Source organism: Gracilinanus agilis, chromosome 1, assembly GCF_016433145.1.
Source record: "Gracilinanus agilis isolate LMUSP501 chromosome 1, AgileGrace, whole genome shotgun sequence".
NCBI lineage: Eukaryota > Metazoa > Chordata > Mammalia > Didelphimorphia > Didelphidae > Gracilinanus > Gracilinanus agilis.
Genome location: NC_058130.1, coordinates 651,164,595 through 651,191,899, shown reverse-complemented (window position 1 = coordinate 651,191,899; position 27,305 = coordinate 651,164,595). Strand labels below are relative to the sequence as shown.

General features: G+C 35.6%; 1 protein-coding gene across 1 annotated transcript in view; it reads right to left on the bottom strand.

Moving 5' to 3' along the window:
* Positions 1–8,155: 8,155 nt before the first annotated feature.
* The window catches only part of TRHR (thyrotropin releasing hormone receptor), a 34,326-nt gene continuing 15,176 nt past the window's right edge, over positions 8,156–27,305 (bottom strand). The window contains exon 2 of the mRNA XM_044658260.1: positions 8,156–8,557. Within this exon, the coding sequence (XP_044514195.1) occupies positions 8,156–8,557 (402 nt within the window). The remainder of the gene's footprint in view (positions 8,558–27,305) is intronic.

Below are 27,305 nucleotides of genomic sequence, written 5' to 3'. Positions count from 1 at the left end.
CAGGGCCATTGTCTATGGTCTGGTCAACAAGGAGATCTATCCAAATAGGGACAGAACTTCCAGATTCAGGTTTTTTATACAGCTAAAGGGCTTACACAGAGTCAAGTTTTTCCCTTTCCAACTTCCCTAAATATAGCCCAATAATCATACACACACACACACACACACACACACACACACACACACACTTACATATATACATGAATAAACTCTGATAAGGAACCATCTGAAAATACTGACTCAATAAAATTGACCAACTTGTCCAGAAGTGTCAGGAATAGAAACTAGGTCTCCAAGTCCCATAGAAGTCTACATATTGTGCTGTACCAGACAATAAATTCCTAATGTCTTGGATAGAGGATTGTTTTACTAGAGGATACGCGACTGGGATTGGAACTTGGCAAACCCTATTTGAGCTTCTGACGAAACCCTTTAGCTTATGAAGATTCTTAACCTCCTTTGTGTCATGAATCACTATAACAGTGTGGTGAAGCCTATATATCTCTTTTAAATATTTAAAATGAAATATGTAGAATTGTAATAATAATAGTTAATAATAGTAATCAGTAGCATAGAGATAGGGATTAGATCTGTGATTTCATTAGATAGGGAACAAACTTTTTGGGAAGGAACTTAGCCCTTATAATTTTCTTTGGCTTGGGAATTTGCAGGACAGATGAAGAACTGAATGGCCTAGCTTAGAAACAAGAGCAAATGGCAACTACTTTATCTTTGCCTGGTAGCACCTGTAAATAAGACCCTCTGGCACAGGTCCTTCAGTTTGGGTGCGTATGTGTGTTGGGATGGGGGTGTAGGGAATGAAGAGCTGAGAGGAGCTGGGTGGGAAAGCTGTTGCCATTCTTCTGATGCTTGGCAGACTACATTGAGTGCTAGATATAGAGTCAGAAATCCAGATCCTCACTCTACCCCTTACTAGCTAGGTGACCTTAGGTAAGTCATTTTAACCTTGGGAAATGTGTTTGGATTACATAACCTCTAAGGTCACTTCCAAGCTTCAAATCCAAGAATTCTATGAGGCTTATGACATGAAAGAATCCAATTGTAGGCTGTACTTACCTTTAAAAAAAATCAAAATCTTATCGTCTGTTTTAGAGTCAATACCGAGCATTGATTCTAAGAAGAAGAGCGGTAAGGGTTAGGCAACTGGAGTTAAGTGATTTGACCAGGGTCACATAGCTAGGAAGTGATCAAATTTGAACCCAGTACCTCTCAGCCCCCTAGTTGTCCCTACTTAAGTTTCTTAATAAGTTTAACTTGGCATGCATGTGGTAGAAATATGATATCTATCTGTACCAATATGATGCTTTACATTAATTACTAAATATGATAGACAACACCACAAAATTAAAATTTGGTAATCCTCCATTTTAGTTCTAGATATGCAAGTTATGGGTATTTAACAATAATAATATCTATTTACTTATATTTGTATATATGTGTGTCGTCTTATGGTTTGCAAAACATTTAACAGGGGGCAGCTGGGTAGCTCAGTGGATTGAGAGCCAGGCCTAGAGACCAGAGGTCCTAGGTTCAAATCTTGCCTCATACACTTCCCAGCTGTGTGACCCTAGGCAAGTCTCTTGACCCCCATTGCCTAGCTCTTACCACTCTTCTGCCTGCCTTGGAACCAATACACAGTCTTGATTCCAAGATGGAAGGTAAGGGTTTAAAAAGAAAAACACATTTAACAAACAGTATCCCATTTTATCCTAATAGCAACCATGGGAGATAGATGCAATTATTTGCCCAATTCACAGATGATAAACTGTAACACAGAAATGTTTAGTGACTTGCTCAAGGTCACAAATTTAGCAAGTGTCTGAGGCAAGATTTAAATTCAAGTCTTCCTGTTTCCACACTCAATGGTCATTCACCCTAAATCATCTTGCTGTCTATATAATTCAGTTGCTTAAAGAAAGGTAATTTCTCTTAGCTGGATCTATGGGAAAATTTTACTGGAAAAGCAATGTTGTAGAAAAAGAATGCAAACTGTCTAGCCATGCCATTCATTTTGATACTTTATTACTCATCATACATACATTAGATCAGAGACATCACAGAGAGTATAACATTCCACATTCAGAAAGAGAATTGTTCCATGTGGAGACTTCAGCTTTTTATTCCTAAGCACATGCTTTTCTAAAGCAGAAGAAAGGGAGCCAGAGGCATTTCTCTTGAGATCATAAGTTACATGCAATGAAAAAGACGTGTCTCTAACTAATCTGTTAGAATCCATGCGAACTATCTATGCACACAGGATTTTCAAGATTTAACTTTAACATTTATTTTCAGAGACCCCTGAATACCAATTGTTGTTATTATATGTTTACAGAGATTCCGTTATTTAAAGTCCTTGAAAAAAAGACACATATAAATATTTATATTTTTATATATGTATATCACATAGAGAAAACTAGAGATAATGTATTCCCCTCTGCCCTTTGGAAAATATGACAAAATTACTCCCGAGCTTATGCCATACCTAGAATAAATAGTACAATATTTATTATTAAGAGAATAAATAGAATTTACAATGTTTGGGAAACAATCACAGTTGATTTAGTATTACACACACGCATATATATATATATACATATAAAGCCACACTTGTTTCATATTTTTCTCTGTGTGTGGAGTTTCTCAAGCATGCATATATGCATCTACAACCCCAATCTTTTCTTTTCTTCCAATTATGACATTTTTATTATCCCAAAGGGAAAAGCTCACTTATCCTCAGCTTGTTAATGTCATTATAATTCAATTCAATTCAATAAGCACTCATTATATGCATACTATGTGTAAGGATGTAGGAGAATTTTTGCCAGATATTGCTTGTTCATCCTAAAAATCTTTTCCTTTCTTCATGCCTTTCTTTTTGTTTTCTTCATTGACTGGAATGTTCCTCCCTCTCTTTTTGCTTATCAAAATCCTTCTAAACCAGTGATGGGCAAACTTTTTAAAGAGGGGGCCAAAGGAAAGGAAGTGTCTGTTTCTAAGGTTTCATTGTATTGTATCCTACTCATTGTATTTGTCAGATTAGGAATAATGTCCTGCAGCAGGATTGAACATTTCAGGGAGCTGCATCTGACTTGCAGGCCATAGTTTGCCCATCACTGTTCTAAACCACTGATCAACCATGAAACATTTATTAAGCACCAACTGTGTATCAGGTACTTGAGATACAAAAACAAAAATATAACCATGCCTGTACTCAAGAAATATATATTCTATTAGTCCTAAAACAAAATGCTGCCTTTTCTATGAAGCCCTCCTTGATTATTCCATTCCACCCCATGATCAGGCTTCGCATTATCTATAATTCATGCCCTGAACTACACAGAGGAATAATTAATCATGTGCTTTGTACTACTGCTTGTTATTTATGCAGGTTAATTTTGTCTCTCCAACTACTCAGTAAGATTCTCGAGGGCAGGGATAGATTTTATATTTTGATGGTCTCTAATTTTTTTCTCTTAATCTTCCTGGTTTTTAGTGTTCTTACAATTCTTACATAATGATGTAGAGGCTTTAGCAATTTACAAGTTTCATCCCATTATAGAATGTAAGCTCCTTGAAGCCAGGTACTGTTTTTGTTTCTTTTTTCTGTTTTTTTTTTCAGTACCCAGCACCATATCTTGAACTGATTATTCTAGGCCCTAAACAAATGTATGTTCGATTTTAGTGTATAATTTTCTGCATCTCCTACAGCATTAAAGAGGCCTAAATGATGCCTAAATGATGTCAAGTGCTCTTCAGTCACTACAACATGACCTCAGTGGCCTACAGAGAATCTAGCTGCACCTATTTTTTTTAAAGCTAGTCTCATTTGATACTAGAATAATATTAAAATTTGAGGTCCCAAAGACCACAATTACAGGGATTAATTAATCTCAAAGAAGAGCTCCTCCTTGAATCCATGATAGATTCAGATCCCAGTTCCAATGGGGTTGTCCTAGAAGTGTGAAATTTCCAGGTTTCTGCATTTATCATTTCCACATGTGATTATGAAAATCTGAAACAACTTTAATATCATGAGTGCTTTCCCCAAGAAGACAGAGTCACCATAATGCTATCTGCAATTCTCAATAAATACATAATTTCTAAACATATTGTGAAAATGTTTAAAAAGATTATATACTCTATCAGGTTAATCTAGTGCAATCTGACTGGGGTTCAAGGAGTAGAGCACAATAATGCTCACTAATACTTAATGTGGGCACATGAAATTTGCTAAGAAATTACTAGAAATTACACGAAAAGTACAAAGTTGAAGATACTACTGGGCCATAGCCCTTTCCAATTCAGTTTGTATAAAGTCAAGCAATTGATGAAATATCTACTCCAAGGCAATGTCAATGGAAACATCAACATACAAATTCTTACAATACACTGAGATGCCTAGCAATGTTATCAAGATGTTACGTATTATTCAGAGTTGTCATTCTGCAACAGTTTCTAAATCTCATATTTAAACTCTGAAAAATACCATCCTGATACATCAGCAGGTAAATACATATCTTGCTCAAATTCACAAAAGCTGGGGAGTAGAGAAGGAAGTTTTTAAAAGCACAAATTGAAAGGACACACGATCATCCTCAGAAAAACTAACAAATTCTGAGAGCTAAATGTTCTGTCAAAGATGGAAAGGTGTGTTAGGCCACAGGGAGAAAATTAGGAACATCCAAAGCATGTTAGAGGATGCAAGGTTTGTATTTGGAGGCAGAGGCCCCAAGTTCTGATCCTGGGTTTGCTACTTATGCCCTGCTTAACCTTGCTTAAATTATTACCTTCTGTAGGCCTTGTTTCCTTATCAATAAAATGAGGTGGTTCTACCAGAGAGCCTCTAAGGTTCCCAAGGTGCCAAACTAGCCAGAATGATGGATCTGGAGTCAGGTAGACTTCAGTTCAAATCCTGCTTTAGATATTTACTTGCTTTCTGACTCCGGACAAGTCTTTAAACCTCTGTTACCTTCCATTTCTTTATTTGTAAAATGAAGAGGTTGTATCCAATGGATACTCTAGTCCCTTCCAGTTCTAAATTTTTGGTTTTACAAGCCCTTCCAGCTCTAATTCTAAGAAGCCAGGAACAAACAGTATTTGCTTTTGTACATTTGAAAGAGATAAGGAATGCTTTAATACAACCAAATGAGATTTCATAACTTTTCATCACTTTATAATAATCAAATTATTTTTATGCCTTGTATCTTAGTATGTCAAAATGAGCAGACCTGGTTGAAAAAGAGCTTGAGGGCTAATATTAACTAGTATTTGTAGATAATAAATATATCTGTTAAGTAGTCAGACCTAAAAATGGAGTACTTAGAGGTACTACAAATGAGATTTTAATATATACTTATGGATTTTTATAATGAGAATTATCTGACCACTGTCCTCTCTATCTCTGAAAATGAAATGAAATAATTGAAAGAAACTTTCTCAAGTGATAGCATACCTACAGGTTTTGGTATGTTGTTCTGTATCACCAAGGGAGCAAGGAAGCACTAATGAAAATTTGTTGCCAAGTCTATATTTTCTGTACATAGCAATAGCGTCACATCATTAACAATCAGTGGCTGTAGGTCTGGCCCTTTGTTTTTCTTTCGAACATATATTCGGTTTTTGTTATTTACAGAAATCTTTAATGACTTGGTTCTGTGAAATGACAAATATTTAAAACGTATCGTTCGCTCCTAACTAAGCACCATGTCTATAGGGCAAGGTTTGGGAACATTTAATTTTGTAATGACATTTGCTTTAGAGTTGAAATGCTCTGAGTCCTGTTCTTTTGAATTCCCCTTTTTATCCAGAGCTGAGAGATTATTAGCTAATAACCTTTTGGGGAAAGTTAAAAATGAATAGAACTGAACCAATATATCAGACTGAAGTGAATAAAATGAAAAAAAATTATTGTATAATGAAATACACTTCTGCCCATTTGTTACTCGATAGTTATCATTCTGCTAAATTTTTATTTTTAAAACTAATTTTAAGATCTTAAATTGCCAATACCCATCCTGAACATCTATTTTTAAAAAGGGTGATTTTTCTATAGTTCTTGAACCTTAAATCATTGTCCATTATTTAATTTGAAACTTGTAGTATTCCTTAGACAAAAGAGATAGAAAATATGATTACCTCTATTTTACAAATGAAGAAACTGAGGCTTAGAGACATTAATTGAGTTTCTTAAATCATACAGCTGACAAAAGTACTGCAAACAAGATTTAAACCCAGGTATTTCCTGATTGTGTATATAGAAGTTTTTCTTATACACTGTGCTTTGACTTATCTTCATTCTCACAACTTTACCTTTTCTGTGAAAACAGCACTAGTCTAATCTAAAAATCCATGAGAGGACTGAGAATCATAGGCTAGAAAGAACCTTAGAGGCCATCAAGTTTAATTTCCTCATTTTAAAGGTGAAGAAACTGAGGCCTGGAAGGGTCAAATGATTTCCACAAGATCACAAAGGGAGTAAGTGGTAGAGTGGTAATTTGGACATAGTTTCTCTGACTCTAAAGGCAGCAAAAAGTTATTTCCAGTGCTGCATGCTTCCTCAAGTCTCTGGTGAAGGACCTAATAGAGAATGTGATGTTACTCTGCATTTTGTTTCTCTCATTTCACAAAAGCAAGTATTGGAGGGAATTCCCAGAGGTAACACTGCCATGAGGAAGGATTTAAAGCCAGAAATACCACATAGAGTTGACTCTATAACAAAGTGAGATTGAGATTTTAGAATTAACTCAGGGCCCAGAAATACAATTGGAATGGTTAGAGGCCAGAATGTGTGATTCTTCAAGTGCTTGACAGCTCTTAAGTCTGTCGGTCAAAAAGAAAAAGATTATCTACTGAGAATTCTTTAATGGGTGTTTTAACTTACAAAGAACAGCTTTTGCAGTGGGAGGTTATGGTTGATGATGACTCAGTGAGTACAAATATAATGTCTCTATCAACTGGTTAACCAAGGAACTGATATATTTGAAAGCATTCAAGGCTGGAATATGACAAAATATTCTGGGAATATTAAAATTCACACATGCCTGAAGGCTCATGGGAAAGATAGGAATAAGTCATATATTGGACAAATCTACTAAAGATATTAAGGAATCTATCTCAACTCTGAAGAATAACATCTACAGAAATTGTAGTTTCTAAAAAGTTCATGTTTAACAAAATATCTCTGATTTCTAGGAAATCAAAGAATAATTAAAAGAAAACCAGACAGGAAAAACTACTGAAAACAATGTCAAATTCAGAATTTAGGCTGTTATGTGGATAGCACACATTTGGAAGCAGAATTTTGATAGACCAGAAGTGAACTAAGTTTTCACACACACACACAAAAGACTTTCAGGTGAATTTTCTTTTATAAGACTCTTTTCCCTCCTAAAAACCACAACTCAGTAATTCAAAATCTTCAGGATACTCAAAAGATTTTCTCTCAAAACATTTCTTGTATCCTACCCAATCATTATTTATGAATGTCTCAAATAGTTGGAAGAAGCTGGCTTTAGCTTCAAAATGTAAATGTGATTAGTAATTAAATTTACAATTTGGAAAACATTTGAAGTACATTATACATTAAAATTTAATAATCTATTAGTAAGCAGAAACTGAATGTTCTAAGTGACTATTAAGATATTAAGGGAACTTAAATTTTTAATTAATAGTTTAAGTGAATCTACAGTAAAATGTCTTAAGCATTTAAGCCATTTGAATGTGTAATGTAGACTTTTGGAGGAGAATAATTTTAGATCAGAAAATCTTTGAAAATTTAGTGTAATTATGTCCAGAATTCATAGTAGATATAATCAGTTACAACTAATTAAATTGATTCAACAAATTAAAAAGAGGTATTTTTTTTCTGATTGAGCTATAACATAAGTATTTCTCAGATCAACTTCATTTTTCTGGATGATAATTCTACCAAGTTAAAGGTTTGAATTACTCTCCTAGACAAGAAATCATATCTAAGGGTGACAAAGTCAAGGGAAACTAAGGAACCTTGGGAAAACTTCTCCCTGGTCCATTTCACCTATACGAACACTATAGACAAGTTTTTCCTTTCTCCTCATAATGGCCCAATAGCCCCCTCTACTTTGTGTTGCCTCATTTTCCATATCATGACTCAAATTCAGCTAAATGTTACCTCAGAAGACAAACATGTATCATCAAAGGACACTTTGGTTGTGGCCAAATAAGTGTCTGTGACTGTGATATCTTCAAGCTCTGTGCTGAAGTGGTCAGACTCCTTGATGACACTGTAGTTAAGGGCCACACTATAGTTGACTGGCTTCTCTGAAGGCTTCTTTTTGCAGTTGCAGAGCTTCCTGAAAGCAGCTCGAAATTTCTGGGACATGAGATTATAAATCACTGGATTGATGGCACTGTTGAGATAAATGCAGATTCTGCAGAACAGTAAGAACCAATTTTCTTGAAAAGGACTGGAGAGAAATGAATTGACCACAACCAGGGTCCTATAGGGCATCCATAAAAGGGCAAATAGAATCACAACCACTGCTAGCATCTTGGTAACCTGTTGGGGGATAAAAAGAAAATAAAAACTGATGGGAAAGAAGCCCCCATATAAGTAACTTTGTGTGTGTATTTTCACAGATACCATATGTGAATAACATACTCTCGTTTTAATTTAAAACACAGAAATTGGAACGATAGAGAATCAAACATGACAGTTTTGGGGCCAATTATTACAAACTTCTATTCATAAAATTGCATCTAACATTGACTTTAATTTTATATATCAGTATTACAACATATTAAATACCTACCAAGATGTAACTTATTTAATTAAATATTTTTATATTAAAAACATTAAACAAGTAACTTTTTTAGGGATATATTTCAGTACCTAGCTATCAGTATGAATTCAAGTATATCATTTAACTCCCTAGTTCTCAGTTTTACCTCTAAAATGTATCCAATAATACCTATTTCAGTAGATTTCTATGCAAATTAAGAAATAATATGAAAAAGATCTTCCAAAAGTATAACAGATAAATATAAGATGTTATTGTCAAAGTCGGTGCTAAGCTATTGTCCCTTCTTCTACCATCTCAAGCTACTTTAGGAGAATAGTGGCTGGTTGAGGATGGGCTTGCATTAAGAACAATCAAAGATGCAATTTCATCTTGGGTTGGGTACCTAGGACAGATAAGGTGAAGGTCTTGAGTGCCTTGAATAAGAAAAAGTAGGAGTTTGAAAACTATAAGAGGCTAATAGTCTTGACTGCAATGTCTGGCAAAATTATTATTGAAGGTTTGGTTATATCATAAAAAGAAGAAACACTCAGAGTCAGCATGCCGTCATCAAGAACACGGTATTCCAGACTAACCTAATTTCCCTTTTTGACAGGGCTACTAGACCAGCAGATCAGAGAACTGTTATGGATATGATTTAGATTTTAGAAAGAAATTTCACAAGTTCCTCTTTCTTGTTCTTTTGGGGCAATAGAGTATACCAGGGGTCTCCAAAAAAAGTAACATAGTTTGATCCCAATGGGCTTTGTGTGAAACCAACCAGGAGATAAATTGGGTCTCATCTTCCCTGTGTAGTGATGGGATTTTATTTCCCACATAACCACACCACACAAATCCTAACATTCTCTTCCCATCCTCTCCTCCCTTGTGCAAGTTTCTAAACTCCCCACTTCTGAACTAGTGTTGACTGTTCAGGCCTGTTATAACCCTTCCGATATTCAGGCATCCAAATCACTAGCTATGCCAGTGCCATTGGGAAGATCTTTTAACACTGGCTGTGATCTGAGTGACTATTCCAAGATAGTTTCAAGTACTTTTATGGAACAAATGGATCAATTCATAGCTCCATAGAAAAGAAGTAGCTAGTAAAAGCTAGAGGAAATAGACTAACACAAGAAAGTGGATGGAGAGGTAATATGGATGAGGTAATGGAAAGAACACTGAATTTAGAGCTGGGAAAGCTGAATTAGAATAGAGCTGTGATCCTTATTACCTGTGTGGCCTCAGGCAAATTCATTTTACCCTTCTCAGTCTCGGTTTCCTCATTTGTAAAATGAGGAGATTGGAATTGGTCACCTCAAAGACTTCTTCAGTCCGAAATACCTTCATAGCATCAAAGTTTTCTCCATTTGCAATGCATTTTGACTATGTTAACTTTCTCCTTCTTACTAGGACTACAATCAGTCCTTTCTTTCATGAGAAAAAGAGTGGGGAAAAGGAGCTGCTGCAGTAGAGGTTGTGGAGTGGGACAGTGTTTCAGAGAAGGTGTCGTGTTCACTTAATGAGGGAGAAAGGACAAATGCATTCATTAAATACATGGCTGGGAAAAAAAGGGCTCGATGACTTGGGTATTTTGGAAACTGTCTATAATTATGTTTCAGTCATTACCGAATATCTACTGAGAACTTGATAACTTCCTAAAATGCTCAAAAATTATTTTGCTTTATTGTATTCTAACTCCTGTCCTTTCACTTTTTTTAAAAAACCAGACCATCTGAATCAACACAGAAGCTGGAACAATAATAACCAAGAGTTTAGCTAATTCATTCAATTGAGCTTGACTCTGTGGTTGCTTAGTTTCTTGTTTTGTCACTGTCTCTCATCCTGAATAATATGATTAAATGCAAATTTGAGAAGGAAAGGGGGTGGGGAGGGCAAGAGTTGACTTCTTGTCATTCTTCATCATGAAAATTGACTCTGAGGTGTTAAATAATTTAGTACCCTTAAAGAGGGGAATGATTTCCTTTTAAAAAATAATAAGATGAGAACAGTCTGAGGAGGGACAAACCTTCACAGGTGATTGATTGTGATGATTGATTCTATTTTAATAGTAGGCAAATAAATACAAAGAAAGTAAACTATTCTTCCTCATAGATGGAATATCAATGTTGGGGGACATTATTATGTACCTTTATGAATAGTAGCACCGTATAATAGCAGAAAATGACTGTTTTTCAAGTAATATGCCTTGAATTCAAATCACAGCTCCTTGACTTACTTCTGTGACCTTAAGCAAATCCTTTTACCTCTTTAGGCTTTACGTCCTCATTATTATGAGTTTATTGTACCAGATGACCTTGAAAATCCTTCATAACTCTAATTCTATGATTCTTTGATCGTATAATTTAGTTCTGAGTATCAGTTTTCTCATCTGAGTAATGAAGGGATTGGATTAGATGATGCCTATAGTCTCAGCTCTAAGTCTATGGATACCATGAACCCTAAGATGGTATGGTGTCATCAGAAAGCACAGGAAAGAATGTGGCCAGAGATGGGAAAAGGTACACTATGTATGTACACATGAACTTCTGTGATAGTCATGTTGCCCCGAATCCTCTGAAAAAGAAAGCTCAGACATCTTTAATTATAGCAACTGGTGTCACATAAAGCAGGCAAAGAATAATTGCTCCAGATTTTCCCCTTCAGCAAGTTGCATTTTCAAGCCCTCTTACCTGGAAAAGTGAGGCAGGATGAAGGCATCAGGAGCTAGTGGAAAACACACTATATTGACAATCAGGATATTCAGATTTTAATTCCTGTTCTGCTACTAATAAGCAATGTGACCTTAGTGTGGTAGAAGAGAAAAATAAACTGCATTTAAAGTCAGATGACCTAAGTTTGAATCTATGTTTGAGTACTGATAACTAGGTTAGAAATGAATCTAGGGAATCAGTACTATATCCTAAAGTTACTGATACAGGAGAAGAAATCTGGGCATAGTCTGACATGCACCTTAGATTTTGGAAAAGCAGATTTCAAAGCTCTCAAAGTCATTCAGCCAATGAACATTTATTAAGATCCTATTATCTATCATACACTGGGCTAAGTACGGGGATATGAAAAGAAAGAAAAGGCAATCACTGTCTCAAGGAACTCACAATCTAATAGAGGATACAATAAGTAAGCAAAATGCATGAGCAAAAATTAAAAAATAATTTAAAAAGAAATGGTTCTAGAATTAAGAGGATTTGGGAGATGTTTCATGTAGAAAATGAAATTTCAGTTGGGATTCGAAGGAAGTCAGGGAAACCAAAAGGGAGAGCATTCCAGGCATAGGGGACAGTCTGAGAAAATGCCCAGAACTGAAAAATGTCTTGTTCATGCAACAGCAAGGAAGTTAGTGTCATTGAATTGTTCTGGAGTAAGGTATAAGATGACTGGAAAGAAAGGATTGGACTAGGCTATGAAGGACTTTGAATGCCAAACAAAAGGTTTTGTATTTGATCCTAGACAGAACAGGGAACAAGTAGAATTTATTAATTAGAGGGATGAGAGAACTGTGCCTTAGGCATATTACTTTGCTGGCTCAATGAAGGATGGATTGGAGTAGGGAGAGATTTGAAGCAAACAGAAGTAGGCTATTACAATAGTACATTTATATTGATGAGTGCCTGCACCAATGTGTTAGCAGGTCCAGGACAGAAGGCGATATATTTGAGAGATGTTACAAAGGTGAAATTGTCGGATCTTGGCAACAGCCTGGATATGGGGAGGGATGTGAGATATAGTGAGGAATCAATGATGACACCTAGGTTATGAGTGTGAGGGATTGGGAAAATGATGTTTTCCAACAGGATATGGAAATTAAGAGATCCTTGGTATTTGTTAGAAACTTTGAGATGAAAGAGTTGAAAAGGATGGGGATAAGGAATTAGGAGATAGGGAATAAGGAATGAAGTTTGGCTGATGACCTACAAGAGTTGAGAATCACTAGATTGTGTAGCATATGAGCAGGCATGGGGTTTCATCATCGAATGGAAGGTGAAGTTTCTTTTCACACAGGAGGCTGGAGATAAGGCAGGAGAAAAAAAAACAATGAGATGGAAGGCACATGGTCATATAGTCAGATGGGAAGTCCTTTTTCACTATTCTTCCAATGTCAATATGAAACCAGTTTTTGATACAGAACCATATGTCAGTGCCACAAGCTTTGATGGCAAGAACTTCCTTTTCTATGTCTTCAATAACTGGGGCTGTCGCATCTGTGGGAGTCATTGCCAGGCTGCCTGTACACAGTGATTGCTTGCTAGTATGATGACCGCGGTCACTAGTCTAGAAGCAACTCAATTTCCAAGGCTCTTGGACTGAGGACCCTAAACTTCTCCATTAGGATATGAGAGGAAATGGTGGTCAAAAAGGTGGTGATGGTTTAATTTGCCTGGCACATGCTCCCTCCCATCTCTTTTTAAGAAAGCCTTGCTGCTTCAGTTAGACTAGCTTGCCAGCCCTGGGCGTGGTGACTGATTTGGTTCTTCTTCACAGTTGTTGCATTCCTGGATGATGGTTTTGAGGGCTGGGTTGGAAGCAGGGTGATGTTCTAAGAGATGTTGTGACTACCCTCTGTTATCTAAGCATTTGATAATTGTATTTATTCAGGTATTGAGTTCTTTTATTTTCTTATTATTTTCACTACATGCATAAGTTGTTGTCTTGAATAGGACTTTTCTATTATTGACTTCTGGATTTGGGTATTAATACACAGAAATGCTATTGATTTTCATAGCCTGCAACTTTGCAAAAACTATTGTTTGCAAACCATTTCATCAGCAAATAGGACTAGTTTTGTCACTTTGTTTATCTTTATGACTTCCTTTCCCCCTTTTTTCTTATTGTTATTGTTAGCATTTTTAAAACTATGACACATAATAGTAAGGAATAAGGATATATCCAAGACCCTTGGGAATTGAAGTACTTCCAGCCTAGTGACTTCATTCACCATTCTAGCAAGCAATCCCTGTGTACATTCAGCCTAGCAATGGCCCCAACAGGCACAATAGCTCCAGCGATTGAAGATCTAGAAAATATATAGGCAATTGAAATTAAATGACATGACCAGGGTCACATAGCTAAGAAGTGTCTGAAGCCAGATTTGAAGGTAGGATCTCCAGTCTGCAGGCCTGGCTCTCTATCCACTGAACCGCTTACTTGCCCAAGAAAGGGGATATTCTCGATTCACATTTACAAATAAGGGGAAAGCTTCTAGTATTTTCATTTTGAATGTAATACTAACTTGTATTTTAGATATATACTTTTTATCATTAAGGGAAATAATCATCTATGCTTATAATTTGTAGGGATTTTAAAAGCATAAGTAAATGTACTTTGTCAAAGGCTTTTACTTTTCTGTATCTGTTGCTATAATCTTGACATTTTGAATGATTTAATGTGATTGTGTTAAATGTTTTCCTAATATCGAATTATTATGCTTGTATCTGGTATATTTCCAACTTGATCACAAAGAATTATTATTTTTTTATAAAATGATGCAGGGTTATTTTCAGATTGGATTTTAATTAAGTTTTTTGAATCAGTATACATTATGTTGGTCTAGAGCCTTTTTTTTTTTGATTCACCCTTTCCTGATTTATCATTAGGATTGCATTTGTCTCTTAAAAGGTAACTAGTAGAGTGATTTATTCTTAATTACAAAATTTGTATAATATGACTAAATTATTCTTTAAACACTAGGTAGAATTTTCCTATAAATATATCTGGAGCAGGATTCATTTCCCCTCCCACACTTCCTTGTTAGTTCCTTATAGCTAACATTTCTTTTTTCTCCTTTAGATTAGATTACTTATAATTTTTATTTTTAATTAATTTTTGGCATTTATTATTTTATTATTATTGTAGATCATTATTTCTACTGAATTCTATTTTGCTGGTAATTTTTGGTTTTCTTTTTAAAAAATTTCACTGATGTGATTTTTTTCTTGCTTTCATAGTATGATTATTATTTCTACTTTTTTGGATTTTCCTGATACGAGTAAATTTTGATTCAGCCTTTTGTTTTGATTCTGACTGTTCATATTTCTTATAAAGAGTGGGTTATGGGATTTTATTTTTTTACCTATTCTACCATTCATTTTAATTTTCTTTTATTTGACCCTTACTAGGACTATTTCCTGTTACAAATTCTGTTATGTTGTTGAATCATTTTCAATTGTGTCTGATTCTTCACAATCCCTTTTTAGGGTTTTCTTGGCAAGGATATTAGAGTGCTTCACCATTTCTTTTTCTACATTATTTAGTAAATTGAGACAAATAGTGGTAAGTGACTTGCTCAGAGTGACACAAGTAGCAATTGCCTGAGGTCAGATTGGATCTCAGGTCTTCCTAAGTCCAGGCCCAGCACTCTTTCTACTGTGCTACCTAGTTGCTGCTAAGTTCTAGTATACTTAAGGCTTAAGCTGCATCCAGTTTTACTTAGAACTGGCTACAAAAACTCTACACCACCTTGCTAACACAATATAATTCTAATTCTATCTTCTTCATCCTGAATAGGCTTTCCTAGTTAATTTAAGAATAAAAAAAAGGGGGCAGGTAGATGCCTCAGTGGATTGAGAGTTAGACATAGAGACAGGAGGTCCTGGGTTCAAATTTGACTTTAGACACTTCCTAGCTATGTGACCCCAGGGAAGTCACTTAACTCCCATTGTCTAGGCCAGTGATTCCCAAAGTGGGTGCTACCGTCCCCTAATGGGTGCTGCAGTGATCCAGAGGAGTGGTGATGGCCACAGGTGCATTTATCTTTCCTACTAATTGCTATTAAAATTAAAAAAATTAATTTCCAAGGGGGCTAAGTAATATTTTTTTCTGGAAAGGGGGCAGTAGGCCAAAAAAGATTGGGAACCACTGGTCTAGGCCCTTATGGTTCTTCTGCCTTGTAACCAATACATAATATTGATTCTAAGATGGAAGGTAAGGTTTTGGGTTTTTTTTTTTTTAAGAAGAAACAAAAAAATGTTTAAAAAACACACAAAAATCTCTTCTTGTGACTGGTTCATGTTCCTTGATCCCATCCCTCCATCAGTAATGTGACAAATGTCATAGCAGAACCTTTGTCTGAAAGCAAAACCCAGCACATTGCCCTATGAGATGATGGGAACAAAAGAGGCCACATGCATCTCTCTCTGTTGGAATTGCTGTGCTTTTTAATTGTGCTTGGCTATGAATATCAATAAGCCATTCAACTCCACCCAGGCTTTGCTGTATGCCACTAACTTAAACTATGTCTTAAGGTTTGCATGACTATTACTTAGTATATTCATATTTTATATTATGAAAGTTCATTTTGAATCCAATATTTTTTTTTCTTAAAGGTATTCCCTTTCTCTTTTAAGTGAATACATTGGGATTGTTGTTAGTTTTGCTTAAACTACATTGATGCATCCCTTTTGTCACAGGCCTCCTTTCTGTCTTCGCCTCCCATTCCATTTGGAAATCTTTCCCCATGTTTTGGGGTATTGCTTAGATTGTTGTCATTTTCCCTTAGTTGTTTATTTATCCTTTTCTTACCCTTTCCCCCCAACTTTTTTTCCTCTCAGTTAAGATATTTGTTCAGAAGTCTCCCTTTTTCCTTCCCTCCAACTTCTTATGTTGGTTACTTCTATTTTTGATGCACTTTTTCCTAATTTTTTCGTTTTGTTGTGTTTACTAATTCTCTTGCTTTCTAATCATCAATACTTTTATTTACTCTTCCTTTAATCTGTTTGTGTTTCTCCTGGGGTTATAGCTTCTGAAATAGAAGATTGTTTGAGCTCTCTCTTCTAACTAATTTCTGCAGTTATCCATATGATCTTGTCTCATGATTTCTTTTTCTGTTATGCTATATTCTTAGAAATCTCAACTCATGACACAAGCCAATATGGAGTGAATCAGGACTCAATGACAGGAATTACCCCAAACCCCAAATCATTGTAGTCCAATTCTACCCTCTACCCTCTTAATGACCTTATCTTTGTTTATGCCACTTTATTTTTGGGTTCATACAAGTTTCCACATTTTGGGGTGCCAGATAACTCTTGTAGCTTGTAAGTGTCTTCTGCATGTGGAGGAACATCACATTTTCCCCAGTATACCCACTACCTCAGATTGAACCCATTATGCAACTCCCATCTCACATTATAGACATTCATCTCTTTCCTCATGTCTCTGCCCCTCTCTTGTTGAATTGAGACTCACCTCTTTCATTTACTTAGTTCCAGGCCTTCCCTTCCTTTGCTGACAGTGACATTGACCTCCTTACTATTCTTCATAGAGAACAATCCATCTCCTGACTTCAAACATTTTCATTGACAATTCTCCATACCTGGAATTTTTTCCTTCTTTATCTTCAACTTTTGGCTTCTTTGGCTTACTTTAATTAAGTTCCAACTAAAATTCCACTTTCTACTTTTCCTGATTCTCTTTGATGCTAATAATAATATTAATAATCTCTTATTTATCCTTACAAGCACACAGTTGTTTGTATCTTGCCCTTTTGCTTTCCCCAGTCTTTATCATAGTTGGATCTGACATATAATAGACTTTAAAAAATATAAAACCCTTTCTTTCATTCTTAGTATCAATTCTAAGACAGAAGAGTGGCAAGGGCTAGGCAATTGAGCTTAGGTGATTTGCCCAAGGTCTCATAGCTAGGAAGTGACTAGTGTCATATTTGAACTGAGGTCCTCCTGACTTCAGGCCTGGTGGTCTAACCACTGTGTTACATAACTTTCCCTATAATAAAATCTTAATAAATGTTTATTGTTTGATTGTCATCTATCACATTTTCTTTTAGTCATTCATTGCTGAGAAATTAAAAGTCATCATCTCTTTGCTTTTCATGGCTATATCACTTTTCCATCTCCATTTATTCATCTTCCTAATCTGCAATTGTGTTTCACAAAATCTGTAGGGAAATTGTGGGTTTAGTCTATGGTCTATCCAGTTTCTTCCTATACTATCACTAACACTTTTTTTGGCAATTTGTTTACCTCTCACCTTAAATATATTTCACGATATTCTCTTTGTAGTAATCCCTTTATAATTATTATTTTACTCTTATGGATTGTTATTTATCGCACCTTTATAATAACCTCTAAGCACTGTGTAATTTATTCCAGTAATTATTCTTTCCTTTGTAACTCATATTTACCTTTCTATATTCTGCATATTTACTTTTTTATGTGTCTGTTGTTTTGGATGTTTTCAATCTAAATATTGTGTTCATATCTTTTTTATTCTACAATATTCTTTAATACTTTTCTTTTGTTGAAATCCATTTTTATTCATTGATGATTAGGCTTAGATGTGCAGAATACATTTACTACTTTTTGGTAGCAGCTCGAGCTCCTTTGCCTCTTAAAATATGTATTGTTCTATTTCTTTCTATACTTTCTGATGGCATGAGATAATCTTTGGTAATTTGAATTTATTTTCCATTATATCTGAAGGTATTTCTCCTGTTCTATGATTGCTTTTTTTAAAGGCGACTTTTTAAAGGCAACACGCCAGACTGGAATCCAGGAAATTGTATTCTAGTCCCTGATCTGAGTAGCTCTGTCTGTGATTTACCCCAAGTCAATTAATCACTTGAGATATTAGTTTCTTTATTTGTTCTATGAGAGGATTAGATTAGATGATCTTTAGAGCCCCTTTCTGATAGTTGTAATGGTTGGTAATTCCATAATTCCAAGGCTTGAAATGTGATGGGAAAGTCAATAATATAAAGGTCACATTGTTCTGAAATGATTTCTTACCTAGCTGCCAAAGAGATAAGGGAAATGAACGAAAGTGAACAAAGGGCACCAAAGTCTGAAATCTATAATACCAACCAATTTAAACTCGTAATGTTCTTTGTGTGGTCAATTCCAGTAGTACTGAAAATTTTATTTAAGTAGATATTTTTTAGTAGAGGAATTGTGTCATAAATTAATAGAAGCACATGCCAGGCTTATATTTATTCTAGGAGTGTAACAATAATAGTTGGTAATGGTTAAATATACAAGCAGGGTAAATAAACTGTCAAACTTCATTTTCTTCTCATGTCATTCCCACAATTGTTGCCCAATAATACTACTTGTCTTATTCTTTAAGAATAGTTTACCCTCACAAAATTTCCTGGGAAAAGTCTCATAATAGTAACTCACATTTACATAGCACATTAAGGTATGCAAAGAATTTTCTTATATAACCCAAGTGAGGCAGATAATGCAAGTTTAAGAAATCTGTTTCAAAAGTGGAGTGAACGCAGGAGGATAGGCACAAAAAAAAATAGAACCAAAATTTCAAGAATGGAATTCTCCATTTTTCTTCATCCATGCAAAGGATAGATGTGAAGTTTCATTCTATGGGCTCAGGACCCATTTCTATTAAGGTTAGAAAGATTGTTCTCCTATCCTGCTCACAATTTATTATTCAGATACTTTTAAATTTTTTTTGGTGCCTATCTTCCTGCATTCATTCCACTTTTGAAACATGTAAATCTTGAAAAGAGACAAAGATTATGAAAGATGATAAAATAGATGTAGAATTTGGGAAATGAATGACTAACTTTGCTCTGAAGTTTGGTATAATGATGAAGGGTACTTATAATATCCAGGCATCTGGTGGACATCTTTTTCTGCTTCAAGTAGAGAAACTGTTTTTTAAATAATTGATCCTAGAATGCCTTTTCCTAAATTACTTATGGCAAACTGCTCTTGGATCAGTGTATAGCACAATATTGATTCAAAGATTCACTGATGGGTCTAGAACTTAAAATTATGGACTTTTGTAGCCAATACCTTAGAATCCCAACCCTTCATTTGATAAGTAAAAATCCTGAGATGTAGAGAATTAAATATTTTGATCAAGATCAAATAGGAAGTTATTGTTATAAAATTGATATTAAAATCCAGGGATTCTGATCCTGAAGCTAATACTATTATCCTTATCACAACTGCCATAGATGACCTACTTTGGAGCTTCTCACTTAGTTTAGCTTTAGGTGAGTAATATAGTGGGAGTAAGGAATACAACAAATGGAAAAATAGATTCTCATAACAAAGTTTATGCCAAGTGTGTATTCAATCTGTGATTTGGAACAAAGAATTATTGGAAATGCTAAATAAGAAATCCAACAGAAGCATCTGGTTGTTTAGCTAGAGTCCAATTAAAAAAGTATTCTAATGGGGGTTCTAATTGAATGGGCTGTGATTCACATAGCAACTGATTATTAAAGATTGACTTAGTTGTCTGAAAAACAATCCATATTTCTGGTTGATGACTGTTCCCTTGGATCATAATTTAGGATTCTGTCAAATCCGATATTCTATGGAGAATCTACATTGAAATCATCAGTTCATTTCAAATTTAAAAGCTACTGGAAAATCACCATGAATGTTTTCTAAAAGCAAGAGTAATTCGGTGAATGACCTTGGGATTTGCTACTGTTGATACAATGAGGCTCAATCCAGGGCATAGGCTTAATGTGAAACAGCATAATGGAGACAAGGGAAAGAAGGATACCTTGCCATTCTAGAGACCTGGAGCCTAGACCCACCCACCTCTGCCACTGATATGAACTTAAGAACTTGTCTTCTTTGGACTTTAATTTCATCAACTTTAAAATAAGTGGGTTGGCTTAAATGATCACTAATGTCTTTTCCAGATCAAACAGCCATGATTCTCTGTAGAAATATGACTGAAGATGACAAAATGTTGAGAAATATTTATGTAGATAGATAAAACATTTATGAAATGCTTATTATGTATTATATTCAGAGCTAATCACTTCTGGCCTCAGAAGCTAACATTCTAATGGGTTTAGGTCATATAAAAGCGAGCAAGGAAGCAGGGGTAGAAGAAAAGAAAATGTATACCCAAAGTAGTGTGGTTTGGACACAACCAGCAAGTGAGGAGTAGGTTTGTATCTGGGCAAGAGTAGCTCACCTATTAGAGCCAGGGTAAGAGTTCAAATTTCTAGTGGGAATAATGGCTACAGAGGAGGGAATTAGGCTGGAAGTGTTTTCTTTTACTGTGCTTAATAATCTCACTGGGAAATTTGCAGTATCGGCCAAATTACACTCATACTTTTTACCAATTTAATCACACTAACTATAATATGACTCTCTAGCCATGTTATTTTCTTAATCTATATTTCATTCTGAAACCACTCCAATCCTGAGCATCCAGGGAATGATCAACAACATCACAACAGACTATGATTAGTTCTATCAATGAACTTTCTTTTTATAGCCTTGTCATGCTGACCAGCATCCTTATTCTTCTCTCTCTCCCATTGGGGACCTTTGACTCTACCACTCTGGACTTTCCAAGGTGATCTTTCCTATCATCTTTTGTGAAATCAGGCCTCCAGATCACTTCCAGTAATTTCTAACCCATGTCATGGCGTTCCTCTTTTTCGTTCTTTTTGTGCATTACATCAAATATTAGAACATAAGTTCTTTGAGGGCAAGGATTATCTTGCTTATTTGTATTTGTATTTCTAGTCCTTAGCACAGTACATGATACATGATAAACACTTAATGCTTTTTCATTCATTCATTCATTTATTCATTCACTCATTCTTTCAAGTCAGAACCCAACTGTTGTCTCTTAGGCATATTTTCCCAATGGGAAAAGAGAGGGAATTTCAACAGAATGACCATCTATCCCTACCTCTTCAGAGTGAATTCCACAGTTTGAAACAAAACTTCCATCTGGGTGAAAGTTTTTCCTCATTCACTGGAGGGTCACATCTTTCCCCATTTTGCCATTTTCCATCATCTCTTCCTTGCTTTCAGTTCTTTTGGTTTATTTGATTTTTTTTCCTTTTCCTTACTATGTTCTTTCTTATTTTCTTGACTTTCTGCCCTCCATCTTCTTGGCCTGCTGAATTTTTCCTGACCTTCTGGGACTATGTTTTTTTACTCCTTCTCTGATTTCTTTTCATATTAACTCCTTCTCAGCCTGACCTTCACAAAGATTCCTCCAACTCTTCCCTAAGCTGTTGCTTCTAAAACTAGACTGATTTTTGCCTCTATAATCTTTTAGTCTAAATTCCATCAGGGTCCCTTATTTCATTTAGAAGTTACTTATTTGATCTTACTGTTTCTCATCCCCCAAACCTCATTTTGGGGATAGGTAATCTCTCATCTCTAATGACCTTTAGCACCTCATAATGGAATCATAAAATATCTTTTGGCCTCGTATTTGAGATCTGTCCTGTGGGATATGTTTGGGTCAAGCTTGTAAATACTAAACTCCTCTGCTATCATCAAAAACTCTTTTTAACTTCATCCTAGTGTGTCCTTTGGTCTTATACAACATCCTTCACAGTTCTAGTCTTTCTACTGTTCCTCAGACATGATTCTCCATCTCAGAACTCTGCCTTTGCACAAGATGTTAGCTGTTTCTTTCAGAGGGATGCTTAATGTTTCTTGATACTCTCCATTAGTTACCTTGCCTGTATATTTTATACATACTTAAATGTGATTGAATAAAAACTCCCTGGGGCCAGTGACTTTTATTTTTGTCTTTGAATCTCCAACACAGCATAGTACCTAAAATACTATTCTTTAAAATCAATTTAATTAATTCATATTTCCAAATTTCAATTAATCTAATTAATTCATTGTTCCTTAATTATTGCAGGTCTTTAATTGATAGAAGAGTGGGTGAACATTCTATTTCAGTGAACTATTTAGTACTTGGCCTCATACCAACATCAAAAACTAAAGGCTACCTCCAGATTGCGTCCTGTGGATTTGAGACATTAGCCTTAAAGTCTTCTGGTCATCTCCATCGTTCTAGTCCTGCTTTTGGAGCCTAAAACAGTGGCAGGCTAAATGGCTTTAAGTGCCATACCATTAGCACTAACCATTGTTGGCCCTGTGGCATCAGTGCTGGAGTGTTTCCCCAGTGCATTGGAAAAGTTTACTTGTCTATCAACACTGGTATCACTTCCCATGATGGAAAAGTAATCTTTTTACTCTGATCTGGGCAAATCTACTTCCACATAAATGTTCAAATAAGAAAAGGAGTCTTAAGAGTGGTTTTTTTAATCTTCCTATTGTCCCTACTCAACTAATATGTTGGGGCGAATGGGGGAAGGTGTGGGGACCTTCATAGTAATTGTGAACATACTGTTACATGTCCATAATACATTTGCAGCTTGATGACTGATCACAGTGCTACATTTGCTCTCTGTGCACTCCATATTCAACTTTTGATACATATCACAAATAACTAAGGATGGGCTCATACTAGAATGTAAAACATCAGTCACAAATATCAAGTAAACATCTTGACCCCATTGTATTTTGAGATAGTAATTTAAGCTCCTTTTTCCTTCCATATGCAGCTGTATACCTTTCAAGTTGGGCATCTTTGAATCTATAATGGAGAAGTAATACTTGGGCCTAGATGCAGGCATTTATAATTTACACAGATTAGAAAATAATGCTAATGAAACATAGGTGCAGATCCAGTTAATTCATTAATTCATCAAAATATTCCTCTTTCTTTAATTTACTCACCAATTACCTACTGGGTCTTTTTGCTAGTTTTTATAATAATAATGAACATCTGAAGTACTATCCTTCATGTCCCACTATTGCACTATTGACCTATTATCAAAAGGGCAGACACTTAGAATACTTCTTCTGGTAAATTTACAGACTTTTTTGATCCATCTCTTCTTTGCCTGGCTCTCACATCAACATGAATATGTCAGTAAGACAGTTAAGCAATATATGAAGATGCTGAAGACACAAATAAAAGGCAAAACATAGTATTCTTCCTCAAGATACTCATATAGTAAAATAACTAGGTTGGAATGGGAGTGCACTTCAATAAATGGTCATTGAACAAAGAGAAACTAGCTTGTAGGAACCAACCTAATGAATACAATTTTCAACCTATTTCACTGAACCATACTTGTGGAAAGTGAATTGTGAATAATAACATTTACACTTAAGTGAAAGGCATTGTGCTAAGTGCTTTTTACAAGTATTATCTCATGTGATCCCTACAATAACCTTGTGAGATTATAATAATATATTAAATATATAACATATAATAACAGCATTATTCACATTTTATAATAGAGGGAACTGAAAGCAAGAGAGGTTAGATAATTTGTCAGGGTCAATCAGCTAATGAGTACCAGAGGCCAGATATGAACTCAGGTCTTCCTGTCTTTAGGCACAGTTATCTCCATCTAGTGCATCATTACCTATCGGTAACATACTTTTTTAACTACTGTGACTTTGAAAGACCATCCATTCAGTCCTACAGGAGGCATGATCAATGTCAATGGAGAGAGTACCGCATTCAGAGATATAACAAATTTTCGAAAGTGTTGAAGTAATGCAATGTTCCACCTAAAGCCAATTTACCAATAGCAATAAATGGTCTTTAGTCAGTTTCTTTTTTATTGCTCTTTAGAATATTACTAAAAATTCCTCAAACACTGTATGAGAATCAGAATAGATTCAGTATATCACCTTGTAAATTAATAGCATATATTTATTTAGTGCTTACTTTGGGAAAGTAATTATGTTAGACCCTTAGTTAGGGATAGAGAATGATAACATAATGGATTCATGGACCATCTGATAAACTCCAGAGAGGCTGCAATCAGCACTGGTGGAAGGAGAACTTCCCCAGCGGATATTGCAAACAGTTAAATATTGATGTTTTCATGTTAGTGAGATTGTTGGGTCTAAAGTCATAGCCAGTTTACATTGTGGCCTCCTAGCAAAACAAAATTCTTGAAGGTAGTAAATATTTTTTCCTTTGTATTCTTGGAGCTCCAAGGACCATTTTGTTAAGAATGAATAGAGGTAGTCTCCAAGTAAAGAAGACCTGGGTTTCAGTCCTACTTCTGATCTACTCTCTTTTTGACCCTGAATGAATCATTTAACTTCTTCAATACTCTAGGCCAGTGATGGGCAAACTACGGCCCCTTGGGCAAGATGCAGGCCCCTGTGAAATGTTCTGTCCATCAGCAGGACATTATTCCTAATCTGACAAATACACTGAGTTGGATACAATACAATGAAACAAAGAGTTGCCTTAGAAACAGACTGACAGATCAGCATTTCCTTTCCTTTGGTCCCCTCTTTAAAAAATTTGCCCATCACTGCTCTAGGCTATACTCTAAGACAATAAACTGGAGAGAAAATGCTGACCTTTGGTGGGGATGATTTCCTCACCTATTCTATCTTATCCTATCCTTGGCACCAAGCACATAAATGTCTCATTTGATCCTAATGATGTTATCCTGGGAGATAGGTGCATGTTGAATTGAGTTGAACTGAATACTAAGGGGACTAGAGATTGCTCTTGCCCTGACAGAGAACACTGTATCCTGAAAGTTTGAAATATGAAGGACCATTTGCTCCCAATTTGAGAATATACTTGCAGATTCCAGCTCTAATTTGGTGCACTTTACATTAGCTTACTACTCATGTTCCTTCCTTCTCTGATGCATTGTATCATTTTAAAGAAACCACTTCATGCTAGAAAAAAATTGGCTTGGTCATTTCTTTCTAAAAGAGTCCAGATAATTTTCCTTAATACTTTAATGGCTTATTATCCAAAGGCTCTGACTTTGGGCTAAGTCCATAGACTTCCACTCTGCTGTAAATATTAATTCAATTACAAGGAATATTTAAATCTCAATAGAGAGTCTAGTGAAGTGATCAATGACCTCTTTTGATTTTGGCAGCTTAATTGAGCAAATTGAAAAGTAAACTGGACTTGAAATAATGCAATCACTCTGAACTTAGCCAAATATCTCCCATAAACCGGGGTCTTTGAGAGGAGCCTCCCCTGGAGTCTGTTTTGTTTTTGTTTGTCAGGGCCATTTTAGCTGAAGGAATCACTAACTCTAAGATGTCTGAGGAGACATTGAAAAACTATAATCTATGCAGAGGATTCTGAATCAGGAAAGGAAATCATCTAGGACACTATGCAATTCTTAAATGAAATGAAATGTAGGACCTTGAAAAAGGTCAGGATATAACCCAAATTCATCCAAATGAATAAAAATGAATATGATTTTAGTAATGATTGATGGTGAAGGGATTTTTGAAACTGTTATGCCTTTCAGCATAGATTGCTTATGGCTGTCTTGAAAGGAAGCCACTAAGATTAATGAAAAAGTTCTCTTCTCCATCAGTCAAGCAAAATATCAAAATGTTTCATATTTGGTATGGCTAGTCTGCACAGTAGTGTACAGTGTATTCTAGCACTTGATGCATTAAAAGTTTCCATGAAAAATAATTATCAAAGTTTCAAAATCGAAGGGATATATAGAAAAGACACACACACACACACACACACACACACACACACCTGCATACACACTATCCAAAAGTAGAATGAGTTGTTTTGGGACATAAAGATTCCCTCCCCCTCTCCACGCAAGCCTGAGGACATTTCTCACATCACCTACCTCTCTGCCTAGCAGCCCAATGGGAGAGCTTCCTCCCTCCCCTGTCTGGGGTTAGGGGTAAGGGTTGCAGGTTGGACACTTGGTCTCTAAAATGTTCACCATCACTGGTTTAAAGTGTTAAGATGTAAAAAAATACTCTTATCTTTGAAGGCAGGTAGATGGCATAATGAAGAGAATGCTGAGTGTAGAGTCAGGAAGATCCAAGTTCAAATCCAGCCTTAGACACTTACTGGTTGTGTTGCCCTGAACAAGTCAATCACTTAACTTTTGTATTTCTCAAGTTTCCTCAACTGTAAAAAAGTGACAATTATAGCAGTTATCTCCCAGGGTTGTTGTCAGGATCAAGTGAGATATGCGTAAAGCACTTGATATACTGGCTGGCACTGGTAGACACTTTTAAATGTTTGTTCTCTCTGTTCTTTCCCTTTCCCTTCCCTTTGAAGGGGAATAGGGCTATTTGTAAATTTCCTGGGAGACATTATGGTATAGCAGAAAGATAATCATTTTGGAAAATTTTGGAAGCAGAGAGGTTTGTGTCTACTACTTGCAGTGTGACTCTGTATATATTACTTTATTCTGTGACTCTAACTTTCTTCATTTGTAAAATAGGGATAATAAAATACGACTATTTTCTGCATGTACTTTTTTAATGAGGATAATGGTTGGTAAATCTTAGTCTCCTAAGGTGTGCAATGCAGACTATTTTTCTACCAAGGTTTGCCAAGCTCTTTTCCCTAGATTTCTGCAGTATTTTCCTAAAGTTTTCTAATCTAGTGTTAAGGGAGGAAGAATGGGAACTGTAGGTGATATCCTTAAGGAAAAAGAACTAGGATTGCCTTAAAATTCAGAAACATTTGTCTGATGCCCGAGAAAGTCTACATTAAAATGTCTAAATGAAGGCAACAATTTGATTTCTTTTAGGGAATTGATGACTATGGAACCTCAGGGAGAGGACCCTCAGTTCTGATTTCAAGGAACCTCTTATCTTTGGGTATGCCTCTGCTGAAAAGAGAAAAAATATGATGATATGCCAGGTAGACCCTATAGTTAGATCAAGTTTAAACTTTCCAAGAAGACCA